Source organism: Oryctolagus cuniculus, chromosome 5, assembly GCF_964237555.1.
Source record: "Oryctolagus cuniculus chromosome 5, mOryCun1.1, whole genome shotgun sequence".
Taxonomy (NCBI): Eukaryota; Metazoa; Chordata; class Mammalia; order Lagomorpha; family Leporidae; genus Oryctolagus; species Oryctolagus cuniculus.
The window spans coordinates 115,731,169-115,745,449 of record NC_091436.1 but is presented as its reverse complement, the minus strand read 5'-3'; the positions used below and the strand labels follow the sequence as shown (position 1 = coordinate 115,745,449).

The 14,281-nt window shown below is 39.7% G+C and overlaps 1 protein-coding gene across 1 annotated transcript in view; it reads left to right on the top strand.

Moving 5' to 3' along the window:
• The window catches only part of LRRC1 (leucine rich repeat containing 1), a 165,607-nt gene that overhangs the window by 124,476 nt on the left and 26,850 nt on the right, over positions 1-14,281 (top strand). Inside the window, exons 5-7 of the mRNA XM_051855609.2 lie at positions 11,577-11,633; positions 11,916-11,979; positions 12,377-12,451. Of these exons, the coding sequence (XP_051711569.1) occupies positions 11,577-11,633; positions 11,916-11,979; positions 12,377-12,451 (196 nt within the window). The remainder of the gene's footprint in view (positions 1-11,576; positions 11,634-11,915; positions 11,980-12,376; positions 12,452-14,281) is intronic.

Genomic DNA, 14,281 nt, shown 5'->3' with positions numbered 1-14,281 from the left:
CAGTGCACTGCCGCAGCATGCCAGCAGCAGCGGCCATTGGGGCTGAACCAACGGAAAAAGGAAAACCTTTCTTTCTGTCTCTCTCACTGTCCACTCTGCCTGTCAAAAAAAAAAAAAAAAAAAAAAAGAGAGAGTTCCACAACAAAGAAAAACCTGGAACCAAATGGCATCACTGCTAATTTTGCCAAATTTTTAAGGAAGAACTAGCAGCAGTTTTTCTCAAACTATTCAGAGCAATTAAAAAGGAAGGAATCCTTCCAAACTTATTCTATGAGGCCAACATTACCTTAACTTCAAAACCAGACTAGTACACAAACAAAAAAAGAGACCCATAGACTTAATATCCCTGATGAATGTAGATGCAGAAATCCTCCACTGAATACTAGCAAATCAAATGCAAATAACATATCAAAAAGATCATCAGTGCTGACCAAGTGAGATTTATCCCAGGGATGCATAGGTGGTTTGACATATGCAAATCAGTAAATGTTATACATTACATCAACAAAATGAGGGATTAAAACTATGATTATTTCCATAGATGCAGAGAAGGCATTTCATAAAATGTGGGGAGCAACTCGGACTAGACTAAGTTACTGGAATTAAGACTTATTCTATGCATCTGCTCTCCCACAATATGGTGCTGGGAGAGGAGTAAAAAACTTTTACACAGCTGCCTCCAGTTCAACCAGTAACCTGCAGGAGCTGATCCTGCTCCTGATTGGAGGAGAGCAGCGTATTCGGCATGTGGGTAGCAGAGTTGGGATTGGTGGAAGAGGACTATAAAGGAGGAGAGAGACAACATGCACCAGGAACATCTAAGGGGAACATCTATCTGAAGGAACACCTGAGCAGCCCCCGAGAGAGCCGGCCGCGGCTCCCCCGCAGAAGTGGGGAAAGTGGCAGGGGGCCCGCCCCTCCACGGAGGTGGAGGGACGGCAGCCAACCCGGGAAGAACCAGCAGCAAACCCGGGAAGGGCCGAGCAGACAAAAGAACAGCGCAGGGTCCTGTGTCGTTCCTCCGCGAAGAGGGGGAGCGACAATAAAATACGTTGTTTCATGATTAAAAGCATTACCTAGGTGAAGAAGTAAACCTCAACACAAAAAGGCAATCTAGGACAAGCCTACAACCAGCATCATATTGAGCAGAGAAAAGCTAGAAACATTTCCCCTAAGATCTGGAACCAGACAAGGGTTCCCACTCTTACCACTTTTATTCAATATAATTCTGGAATTTTTAGCCAGAGCTATTAAGCAAGAAAAAGAAATCTAGGGCATACAGATTGGATAGGAGGAAGTCAAATTATCCCTGTTTGCAGATGGCATATTTCTTTATATAGGAGAACCAAAAGACTCCACCAAGAGACTGCTAGAACTGATAAGGGAATTTAGCAGAGCTGCAGTATATAAAATCAACACACAAATTCTTAAATACCCACAATGATCTTGCTGAGAAAGAACTTGCAAGATTAATCCTATTTCACAATAGCTACAAAAAAATTTAACTGGAATAAATTTAATCAAGGATGTGAAAGATTGTTACAATGAAAATTATGAAACATTAATGAAAGAAATAGAAGACCTCCCCAAATGTTAAAGTCCTCCGTGTTCATGGATTGGAAGAATTAATGTTATCAAAATATCTATACTATCCAAAGCAATTTGCAGATTCAGTGCAGTACTCATAAAAAATCTAAGGACATTATTCACAGATCTAGAAAAGCAATCCTAAAATTCATATGTAAACACAAAAGACCCGAATAACCAAAGTCTGATTAAAAACAAGCCAGGGAGTCATAGTACCAGATTTCAGAAATACAACAGGGATACTATCATCAAAACAGCATGATGCTGGCATAAAAATAGACATATAGGCCACAAAAATAAGTCCATGAGTCTACAGCCAACTAATCTTTGACAAATGTGCTAAAAGCATTCCCTGGATAAAGGACAGTTTCTTCAACAAATGGTGTTGGAAAAGTTGGATTTTCACATATAGAAATTTGAAAGAAGGCCTTGCATCCTTTATAAAAATCAACTCACAGTGGTCCACAAATCTAAACCTAAGGCCTAAAACCATGAAACTACTAGAAGAAATATAGGGGAAACACTTCAAGACATTGGGCTAGGCAAAGACTTTTTGGATAAGACTTGAAAAGCACAGTAAATAAAAAGCAAAAGTTGATAAACGAGATTATACCAAGCTAAGAAGCTTCTGTACAGCAAAAGAAACAATTAACAAAGTTAAGAGATACCAACAGAATGGGGGAGAAAATATTTGCAAGGCATGCATCCAATAAAGGATTACTATATCCAGTATATGTAAGCAGCTCAAGAAACTCAATGGTGACAAAACAATCCAGTTAAGAAATGGGCAAAGGATATGAATAAACATTTTTTTTTGAAAAAAGAAATACCAACAGATCCATAAAAAAATACTCAAGATCACTAACCGTCAGGGAAATGCTAATTGAAACCATAGTGAGGTATCCTTACACTCCTGTCAGAATGGCTTTTACCCAAAAATGTAATGCTGATGAGGTTATGGAGACAAGAGTACCCTAATACGATTGGTGATGGGAATGAAAATTAGTACCAACATTATGGGAAACCAGTATGGATGTTCTTTCAAAAACTAAAAACGGATCCATAGGCCAGCTATCCGATTTCTGGGAATAAAACCAAAGGAAGCAAAATTAGCATATAAAAGATACACTTTAATTCACATGTTAATAGCGGTCCAATTCATGATAGCAAAGATACAGAATCAATCTAGATGTCTATCAACTGATGACTGGATAAAGACAATGAGATGTATATATCCATGATGGAATACTACTTAGCTATAAAAAAAGAGTAAAACCCTGACATTTGCAGCAAAATGGATAGATCTAGAGATCATTAGTGAAATAAGCCAGGCACAGAAACATAAATATCATGTGTTTTAATATTTGTGGAAATTAATATATATATATATAGTATAAAAGTTATGGGAATGTCATATTTGGCATATTGCTTCACGGATTTATACCACATACATGACCATATACCTTTATTTTCTTTTGTGATCAGTCATGAATCCCAAATTTTGTGACATTAATATCCCTGTTTTCAAGGAAAAATAGTGTGTGTTATGTATGTAACATGTACATATGAAGTGAATATGACAACATGTTAAAAATTATCTTAAATTTTTAAAAATATCAATCATTGTTAAAAACAAAAGATTGTGATAACAAGTATTGTTGAGGATGTGCAGAAATTGAAAGCTTTGAGTGTTTTGGTGGGAATGTTAAATGGTGGTGCGGTCCCTTTGTAAAATAGTTTGGGAAGGTCTTGCCTCAAGAATTTGCATAGACAGGACTGGCATTGTGGTACAGCGGGTTAAAGCCCCAGCCTGCTGGGCTGGCATCCCATATGGGCACTGGTTCTAGTCCCGGCTGCTCCACTTCTGACCCAGCTCTTTTTTTTTTTTTTTTTTTTTTTTTTTTGAAGGCAGAGTGGACAGTGAGAGAGACAGAGAGAAAGGTCTTCCTTTTCCATTGGTTCACCCACCAATGGCCACTGCAGCCGGCGCACCATGCTGATCCGAAGCCAGGAGCCAGGAGCCAGGTGCTTCTCCTGGACTTCCATGCGGGTGCAGGGCCCAAGCACTTGGACCATCCTCCGCTGCACTACCGGGCCACAGTAGAGAGCTGGACTGGAAGAGGAGCAACCAGGACAGAATCCGGCGCCCCGACCGGGACTAGAACCTGGGGTGCCGGCGCCGCAAGAAGAGGATTAGCCTATTGACCTGCAGTGCCGGCCTGACCCAGCTCTCTGCTATGGCCTAGGAAAGCAGTAGAAGATGGCCCAACTCCCTTGGCCCTTGCACCCGCTTGGGAAACCCAGAAGGAGCTCCTGGCTCCTAGCTTTGGATCAGCTCAGCTCTGGCTGTTGCAGCCATTTGGGGAGTGAACCAGCAGATGGAAGATGTCACTCTCTCTGTAACTCTGTCTTTCAAATAAATAAAATAAATCTTTTTTAAAAAAAGAATTTGCATATTCACTGTATGACCCAGCCATTCCGATCCTTATCATAAATACCCACAAGAATTGAAAACATGTCCACACAAAAGCTTGCTTCATAACAGCATTATTCATAATAGTCAAAAGGTAGAAACAACTCAGATTTTCACCAATGGGTTAATGAAAAAACAAAATTGGTATATTCATATCATGGAATATTATTTAACCATAAAGCAATGAATTACTGTCATATGCTACAATATGAACCTTGAAAACATGATGAGAAGCCGGCTGGTGCTGCAGCTCAATAGGCTAATCCTCTGCCTGAGGCGCCGGCACACCGGGTTCTAGTCCCCGTTGGGGCGCTGGATTCTGTTCTCGGTTGCCCCTCTTCCAGGCCAGCTCTCTGCTGTGGCCTGGGAGTGCAGTGGAGGATGGCGCAAGTGCTTGGGCCCTGCACCCCATGGGAGACCAGGAAGAAGCATCTGGCTCCTGGCTTCGGATTGGAGGGTGAACCAACAGCAAAAGGCAGACCTTCTCTCTGTCGCTCTCACTGTCCACTCTGCCTGTCTAAAAAAATTAAGAAACATGTTAGGAAGCCAGATAAAAAATCATATACAGTATGATTCTGTTTATACAAAATTTCTAATAAAGTCATATCCACAGAGATAGCACTTTGTGATTGTAAAGATGGGGGGAAGGATAAAGAATGAATTCCAGTGGATAAACATGTTCTTTTGGGTGATAAGCCATTTCCTGGCATAAGACAGTAGTGATATTTTATACCTTGTAAATAAATAAATTAAAATCCTTTAAATTTTATAGTTTCAAAAGATGAATTTGATAGTTTGCAAATTATATCTCAGTGGAAAAAAAAATGGACCTTGGACTGGAGGATGATGCTATATGTAGGAAACTGACCTAGTTTATTCTTACAGGAGGTGCTCAGTAATATAGCCCTATGGGTAGTGCGCTGCTCAAGCAGGTGCACAAAGCCATGGTTTCCAGAACCTCAAGTCATGTGGAGTGGGAGCTGGAGAACACAAAACCCCACTGGGAACTAGGGACCAAGTTAAGGATCTGGAAAGCTACATTTCTCTCTGGGAGTATGCCGCTTTGTATTTGTTATGTAATTCTTCTGTGAGATTCCATATCCTTTGCCATTAAAGAAACAAAAACCCTCTTAAAAAAGTTAGCTAAATATCTCTAAACATATCTACTGCCTATTTAATTACATCTTCTCCCTCAAAAACTACATTTTTAGAGGAGAAGGAATATGTGTAATGAACTAGTATAGTATCTAAAATGGTTGATGGTCACTGAATGGTTATTATTAATAAACATTTAATTATGGAATTAGCTGATAGAAGTAGAGCAAGTGAGTAGTCCCTAGATTCTTTGGCAGATTGAACTAGAGCTTGTGAGTCTGATTTTGTCTGCTGCCCTTGGGAATGTTGACCTTAATTTGGTAGGCTTGAACTGAGAGTCACATAGCTCTTGCTGACAAGGCTTGGCTTGGCTATATTGCATTAGGATTGTGTGCTACCTAAGAGGAGAAAAACTTCTTTTCAAAGACATTTACCGTATTTAATGTTGTTTTTTTTTTTTTTTTTGAGGCCTAGGCATTACTATAAAATATTTATGTTTCAGAAACAAAAAATTTAAAAAAATGTTTTCCAGATCAAAGCCGCCATGAGGAAATTGCTTAAATACTGATTAGTTTTTTAAAGATCAGAAATATTATGAATGTATAAGCAAGCTCACCACCACCGTATTGTTTTTTCCAATCAAATATTGTTGCCATAAGTGTTTGTAGATTTTCTATTTTAATGATTTATGGTGTACTGCCATTTGTTTCTGTGGCCTACCTTTATTTATTTTACTTTTCATTTTCTTAATGACTTTGGTTACCAAAATGGAAAGAAAAATCCAAAAGGATTTAAAAAGGGTTTTTAAAGCATAGTGGAGAACAGATGTAAATTCCATAAAGTAACCACCAATCCCTTAAATAGAATCCTAAAACTACAGTTGGCCTACATTGTGACTTACTAAAGAGCATCATATTTTCATCTCTGTTGTCATGAACTGTGTAACAATGAAGTACTGGTGTGCCAAGAAACACTTCATGCACCTGATTCCTTCAGGAGCTCCCACTCCCTCCATACACATCTCTTTTAGTGGAAAAAGTGGTAGGAGTGACAGGAAGGGAGTACCAGCAGTCAGTTTTTTTCTATAAGAGGAGGACAAAGTCATTCCAGAAATATTACACTGAAACTTAATTTGTTAGAAAGTATTATTGGGGGGCTGGCTCTGTGGTTCACTTGGTTAATCCTCTGCCTGCAGCGCCGGCATTGTGGGGAGCAACTGGGAGCAACTCGGACTAGACTAAGTTACTGGAATTAAGACTTACTGTATGCATCTGCTCTCCCACAATATGGCGCTGGGAGAGGAGGAAACAGCTTCTACACAGCTGCCTCCAGTTCAACCAATAAACAGCAGGACCTGCTCCTGATTGGAGGAGAGCAGCGTACTCGGCGTGTGGGTAGCAGAGTTGGGATTGGTGGAAGAGGACTATAAAGGAGGAGAGAGACAACATGCACCAGGAACATCTATCTGAAGGAACACCTGTGCAGCCCCCGAGAGAGCCGGCCGGCGGTGTGCCGCTCCCCCGCGGAAATGGGGAAAGTGGCAGGGGGAACCGCCCTTCCACGGAGGTGGAAGGGACGGTAGCCAACCCGGGAAGAACCAGCAGCAAACCCGGGAAGGGCCGAGCAGACAAAAGAACAGCGCAGGGTCCTGTGTCGTTCCTCCACGAAGAGGGGGAGCGACACGGCATCCCATATGGGCACTGGGTTCTAGTCCCCCTAGTTCTAATCTTGCTCCTCTTCCAGTCCAGCTCTCTGCTGTGGCCCGGGAGGGCAGTGGAGGATGGCCCAAGTGCTTGGGCCCCTGAACCCGCATGGGGAGACCAGGTGAAGCACCTGGCTCCTGGCTTCGGATCGGTACAGCTCCGGCCGTGGAGGCCATTTGGGGAGTGAATCAACGGAAGGAAGACCTTTCTCTCTGTCTATAACTCTACCTGTCAAATAAATTAAAAAAAAAAGTATTATTGGAGGGTGAAATGACTGTTAATAGGAGATTAGTTTAAGATCATTACAGATGTTTACTGTTTTAAGTATTTTTTTTTTAAATTTCTTACCTGTTGCATGAAGGTAAGAAATGAGACAAAAGTAAGGGAAGCAACATGCCAGATGTGTATAAGTTGCCCGCATAGTAGGGAAAGAACAGAACTATATTTAAACTTGCTTTTTTTTTTCATAAAAGAAAAATAGGGATGCATATGGGATTTCTAGTAAAAAAAAAAGTGATTTTTATTAGAATGGGAATTTGGATTGCCTGGGCATAAAGGCATAAGGAAATATTTTCTTTTAAATATGTTGTTTTAAGTATATATAGACATATTAGTTTTTCACAAAATTGACTTACCAACCAACCCAAGAGTGAGAGACAGCAGAACATAGCAGTTAAAAAGGCAGATTCCCAAGTGAATCCTAGCTTTTTTTCAGTTGTTCAATCCCTAGTTCAAGTTCCCTCTCCTACCTTAGTTTTCTTAGCCATGAAGTTAATTCTTGTAAAACAGTTATAACAATATCTTTCCCATAGAAAGCTGCCAGTATCATGGGTAGTACTGTTAAAGACTAGTAACTCTCATATTGCAACTTAAATGTCCAGTTTTTTTTTTTAATTGTGTTTGTGAAAGTAGTAGAAATGACTGATGCATTCTTGAGTCTCTGTGGTATTACACTTTAACCAAATTAGCAGATAAATGCAAATAGTTTGGGTGTCCTCACTTCTCTTGGTCTAGTGATCAAGACCTGTGCTTTGAGGTTCAGAGAAATAGGTTCAAACCCCCTTCCCAACATTTCTCAGCAGGGTGTTCTTTCTTAGGTGCTGTAAGAGATATGATCATGTTTGAGTTGAATAGAAGTGGTTGCCTTGCTGAGGACAGGCACCATCTTGTAGACTTGATTGAAGATGCTGTTTTCTGAAAGACCAGGAAAGGGGTCATTGGTTCATTCATTTTTATATCCATATCAGTGGTCCAGTTTTTCATTAATCCTGTTTTATGTTGGCTGTTTCTATGACAATATGGAGCACCACATTATGGAACAGGCTGGTGGGTATCTGCACTTTGGTCTAGGACTGGCCATAGTGGTCTGCTAAGAACCTATGGTTTCATTCTAGATTCAGTTAATGGTACTCTGGACTGAGAATTACTTGCCCAGAGTATACACTGAGGGTTGGGCTGACACAGGTCAGCTGTGGTCAAAGCTATTTCATTGTTTTTCTATTCATTCTCAACCCATGGGTCACCAGTTGTGGACAATATATGGTAAATTGAAAGTTGAGCAGTGTTATTAACTCACCATCTGAAAGTTCTGTCAGTAAAGGAGGTTTTCAGTAGTAGGGATGGTGACTGTGGTTAATAGGCTCTTGTAGCAAGATTTCTGAAGATTCTGACTTCAGGGCACCTTACAACTTGGAAAGCACAAGGACTATCTCTGAAAAATAAGGTGAAAACGAGCTATGTTAATTTGAAGGGAAAGTGTATACTCGAATTGCTGTAATAGATGTGATTATGTTTGTTTAAGGGAAAATTGAGATCCAGTAATGAAGCCCTTCAGGCAGATACAGCTAGTGAGTGAGGGAAAGGCCAGAATTCAAACCTGAGCTGTGAGACTCACAGTCTTAAAGTGACTTTCATCATAGAGTTGGTTTCTTTTGCTTTCCAGTGTCTAAGCTTCCCTTTTTTAGATAGTTTAAAATAGTGGGGAAATGTTACTTAGTGAAGCTATTCTTTAAAAAAAAAAAATGTTTTTTTATATGAAAGGCAGAGACAGATCTTCCATCCCCTATTTTACTTCCCAAATGCTGGCAATAGCTGGAGTTGGGCCAGGCCAATGCTAGGAGCTGGGAACTCATTGCAGGTCTCCCACATAGGTGGCAGGGAACCAAATTTGGATTGCCTGGGCATAAAGGCAGAAGGAAATATTTTCTTTTAAATATGTTGTTTTAAGTATATATAAACATATTAGTTTTTCACAAAATTGACTTACCAGCCAACCCAAGAGTGGGAGGCAGCAGAACATGGCAGTTAAAAAGGCAGATTCAGCCATTGCCTGCTGCCTTCTTACATACACATCAGCTGGGGGCTAGAATGGAAAGCAGAGCCAGGACTCAAACTCGGACACTCTGATATGAGATGCAGGCATCCCAGTGAGGTCTTATCTGCCAAGTCGAATGCCCACTTCAAGACCATTTATTCTTTTATATATTTTAAGTTAATTTTTGGGTTTGAAAGTTTAAAGTATGACAGTTTTGTTGTTGATGTTGTTCCCCACATCCACATTTTCCATACTCTCCAGAAACAGCAAAAATACCAATGACCAGTGTTTCTTGGCAAAGTTAAAAAGGTGTGATTTGTGTTTGCACCTCAAATTGAGAGGTGTTTCTAAACTTAAATCAGAGAGTTTGAGAGAATGGAGGGCCCTGCAGATGCCTCAATCAGTATGTACTTGCGTGAGAGCAGGAGCCTTGGCATTTGGCCAAGTTTGAATTGTGGCCTGCTGACCTCAGGCAAAGCTTCACTCTGTTACTGTGTGTCTTCAGTCATCAGCATGCCTGGGTCACTAGTGATCAAATGCATGGTCTGAGAATGAGCCCTGTGCCAGTCATCTTGATTTGGTGGACAGGTTTCTCCTCTGAGGCTCAGGTGGCAGATGCTCCCGCTTTGGTGCCGAATGTAATATTGAGGCAGGTGTTGCTTTTCGGGATTCCCAAATAGAGTTTTTGAAGCAAGAGAGCTTTTTCCTGCTTTTGTTAGAGGATGTCCTCAATTTGTCAAGATAGGTATGAAAGTAATTTGTTGAATAGATAAAGTGACGTGCCTACCAGTGATTTTCAAGCTTTTTCAGTGGAAAATAGCCAGGGGATTCCTGTACCCTCAATAGAGCTGGTTAGGAGTTATATGAAAATTTGAAACTGAAACCAAACCCTTTGATTTTCCCGTTACTTTCGGTGTGTTACTTTGTCTCTATGATTTAAAGGTTCTGTTAGAAGAAGTTCCTTGTGATACATGTGTGAATCCTCTATCCTTTCCCTGGTTGTTTTGTCTACAAAGACACTTGGTCATGAGAAGGTGGAACTAGGTAACTGCAGCTTCCCACCTAATTACATTTTATTAGAAGGATTTTGGTATGAAATCCATGATTTTTACCAGGGATTTTTAAAAAATATGTATTAAAGCAGTTTTCATTTGTTTTCTCTGGCTTTAATTTTTAAAAACAATCGTTTTCTAAAATTGACAAAGATTCAGAATTTGTACACTTTTTAATACAGTTAAAATACATTTGCTGGTTTTATATATGTTTATATACTGTTAACTTAAATTTATTTTTTGCCGTGCTATGAAATCAGCATGATTGCTGCACATGACTCTGGCTTTTTGGTTGGAAGGAGGGGGGATAGAGGATTAAGGCAGATTAGAGCATTGGGATAATATCTGATTCTTTCTGTTCTAAATGCTTAGAAATAAAATTCCTCTCAAATCTGGATGTTACTATGGTGATTAGCAAAGCATGAAATTTCAGCTGCTTTAGAGTTTAGTACAGTGCCTGTTGGGGTGATATGTAGTCACTTGTTTTCTGAATCAGTGTGTTGTGCTTTTGCCGACCTCATTCAGTGTGTGAGGGCTTCTGGGGACACAGCACTACCACTGCCTGTCAAGATCTGACCCAAATAATCAGCAGCTAGGGGCAACATCTGTCTACTTTTCCCATGTTTCTGGTAGACAGGGTTAAACCTGACAAGCAGGAGGGCCTGCCGAAAAGAGCACCATTCTAGAGTTTACTAAGAATAAAATCAGTGTTATTACAGCTGCCATTTATAAAATCAGGCCTGTGTTCCAGCACCATGCAAAGTGCATTGTTACGTTATCCTTAATGCATTTAAGTGTAAGTTATTTGCCAGTGCTGCCACTGCTTGCTCTGTGAATTTATGGTCTTGACTAGAGCACTTGAGCTTCTGGATAGGGATGCTCACTACTTGAAGTTAGGGAGGGTCTCTCACTGATGTTTGGAGGAAGAGCTCTGAGCCCTGTAAGATGAAAGGCGTTACTGTTTTTATGGTAACAGCACATTTTTGACATTCTAATGTCTAGAAGCATGTATTCAGCTTCTATCTTGGTCCTGGGAGTGGTTGTCTATTGATGGCTGGTGAGTTATTTCCACATAGCAAATGTACAAAGTATTTGAGTGAGGGTGCCGTATGGTCACAACACAGTACTCTTTTATTAATTATTTTAATAATATCTTAATATTAGAATTGAGTAGTAGAGATTATTTTGTTTTAATAAGGGTAGGAGGTGGTGGCAGGAGATCTTTTGACCTTGACCAATGACGTACAAGGTTTCATTAAGAGTTGCTACCTATTGAGTATGTGTGTGGGGGAGGAAAAGTAGGAAGAATCTCAGGAATTGCTCTAATTTTTTTTTCTTCTGCTCATTTCTAGTCTGTATAACCTGGCTTCACTGGAACTGAGAGAGAATCTTCTTACCTATCTTCCTGAGTGAGTCTCTAGCAGTACTAAAATGGGTTTTATACTGAAATAATTTCAGTACTTTTTTTAATGACTTCAGTGTTGTATTATGCCAAAAGATGTTGTGTTCTTTGGGAATCTGGGGAGATGCCAGCTTTCTCCTGATAGTCCTTCCTGTGCAATATTTACTACATAAAGCCTCAATGCATGTTATTTCTGGAAACTAGTTCAAATGAGGAATACTATATTGCACAGCATTTCTAAGCACTCACTTTGATTATCTTGGATTTTTTTTTTTCATTTCTTCAATAGCTCTCTTACTCAGCTACGGAGACTAGAAGAACTTGATTTAGGAAACAATGAAATCTACAACTTGGTAAGTCAATATCAGAGAAATATAAATTTAACTTTGTCCTTAAGCTGAGCATAGAGTATTTTGAGGAGGTCTGTAGAGATGGGATGCTTATAAAGCAAGTATTTCCATAGATGCAGCTTGGAAATGTTAAAGAACTCACTTCAGTCTGCACAGGTTAGTAATTGTGATGTGGCACTGGGGCGACACAAGACTAGAGATGTCCAGTGTTAAGTGGAAACAACTGGAGTTCTTGGGGAAAGTTTGGGGCTCTTTCAGGAAGGAGGACTTGATGTTAGAGAATATCAAATGTCTGTCTGCTCTGGTAGCAGCTATTAACTGATGAGACACGATTCTTCCCTTCTTAACAGAAGCCTGAAATTGGGTCTCTATTGTGGTAACATTGTTTTTATTGTTTTAGCCAGAATCAATTGGAGCTCTTTTCCATCTAAAGGACCTCTGGTTAGATGGGAACCAGCTGTCAGAATTGCCTCAGGTGAGTGGTAATTTCACAATATCTGTCCCAAAGCATGGGGAAACCCTGGTGATAAGCCTTACATGTTGTATCTTCTAAAAAAAGGATCTTGAAAAACAAAACATGAATTGAAAAAGCATATTTGGAAAAACACATTGAGCATTCATCATTGTACATTGCCATAGAAAAATGGAAATCCTCAGTCTATCATTTCTAAAGATGCTAAATATATCCTTTGGTTTGTGAAGTCTGCATTTTATTTCATCCTTGCTACTCAGATAGCTGACTTCAAGCCCAGCAGATTTGTAAATTATCAGGACCCATGGCTGTGTTGGAATATATTTCTGCCACTGTTTGTGATGTGCCAAGTCCTTTGGGATAATTTTGACCACGTTTTGCTTTGTGGTAGTTGATGTAAAAGCAGTGTTAGAAGCTTTTATTTCATTTTTCCCCCCAAGTATTGCTTAGGGTTTAGCTGGCATGTCATGGTGTTCAGGTTTTTCCCACTGATAGCAAATGTGAGAACCATGTTCTACTTGGAGCAGAGTCTTGTACAGACTTCTGATTGCACACTTTTTCCTCTGAGTGGAGTTCTGGCAAGCAGACCCACTTGCTGAGAGAGACACTGAAACACCTAAAAATGTATCCACAAAAAACAATGGGGGCATCTCCTTACTTATTTATTTACTTACTTATTGAATTTTATCCTTTGGGTTGTTTGCAACTGGTTTTAAAGTAAGAATATATTTCATGATGTAGGAGTTTGTATTTTAAATGTAGTTCAGTTGCTGTCTGCCAGCTGTGTGAACCAGCTGTGCTGGGACTATGTCCTTTATTAGGAAGGACATCAGTGCCAGGAAGTCTGACACTAGAAGAAAGCACTTGAGTGAATTTTCAATCGTTGCAGTGATGGCACTGGCTGGCTAACAGAACTAAAGAAGTAACTTGAGTCTTTTTCTGAGTTCTTGGCTGCAGTTAAAGAAAGGAGACAGATCAGCAAGTGATGTAGTTAAGGTTTGATTTGTACTTAGATTTTGCTAGGAAACACATGAGAAATCCTGGTTGCTAGGGTACTAGTCAAATATTGGGAGAAAATACCATGAAGTTATAAGGAGTGTAACAAAATATTAACTATGGGACATGACAGTGAGAGGATTTGTATGTACAGTATGTGTAAGATGTGATGTCATAAACACAAAGAAAGTTCCCCTAATCGTGCTGAAAATTTTTAAGGGTCTCATTTGCCCCTATTATATAAACTGGGATTAAGTCAGAATTAAACACACCAAAAAGTCTCAAATAATCAATATTGTTTACCTATCTTCATTGATGATGGAAAGAAAAGACTACAAAGATGGTATTAAAAGGAATTCATGAAAAGTAGAATAACTTCACAGATCTAGCCTGAGATTATTAGAAATATGGTCTGGTTTCCTACACATGGGAAATACAGGGACAGAATCATAAGGCATATATTAGATCAGAGATAAGCTGGAAAATAGGTAAGAAAAGTTAAATAGAGGTTGAGGAAATCGCACATATGTAGACATCAGGGAGCCAGCAGATATTTTTTGAATGGAAGCGTGGTATGATTATATGACCAAAGATAACTGTGTTTTCAGGATGGAAATTAGGAAGTGCAGGCTATAGAATGCCCTTGGGAAAAGGGAGTTGAGACTGAAGTTCAAGAGGCAGAGCTAATAGGCAAGGCAAGTGGATAATGAAACTAGGGATTTAATATAAGGAATTGGGAAGGAAAAAGTGGAGACAATTATAAGAGAGATAATATGCATTTGGGGGATGGAAAGTAAGAACTCTTAAATAGAATATTGGGCTCACTGTGGTTCTTTT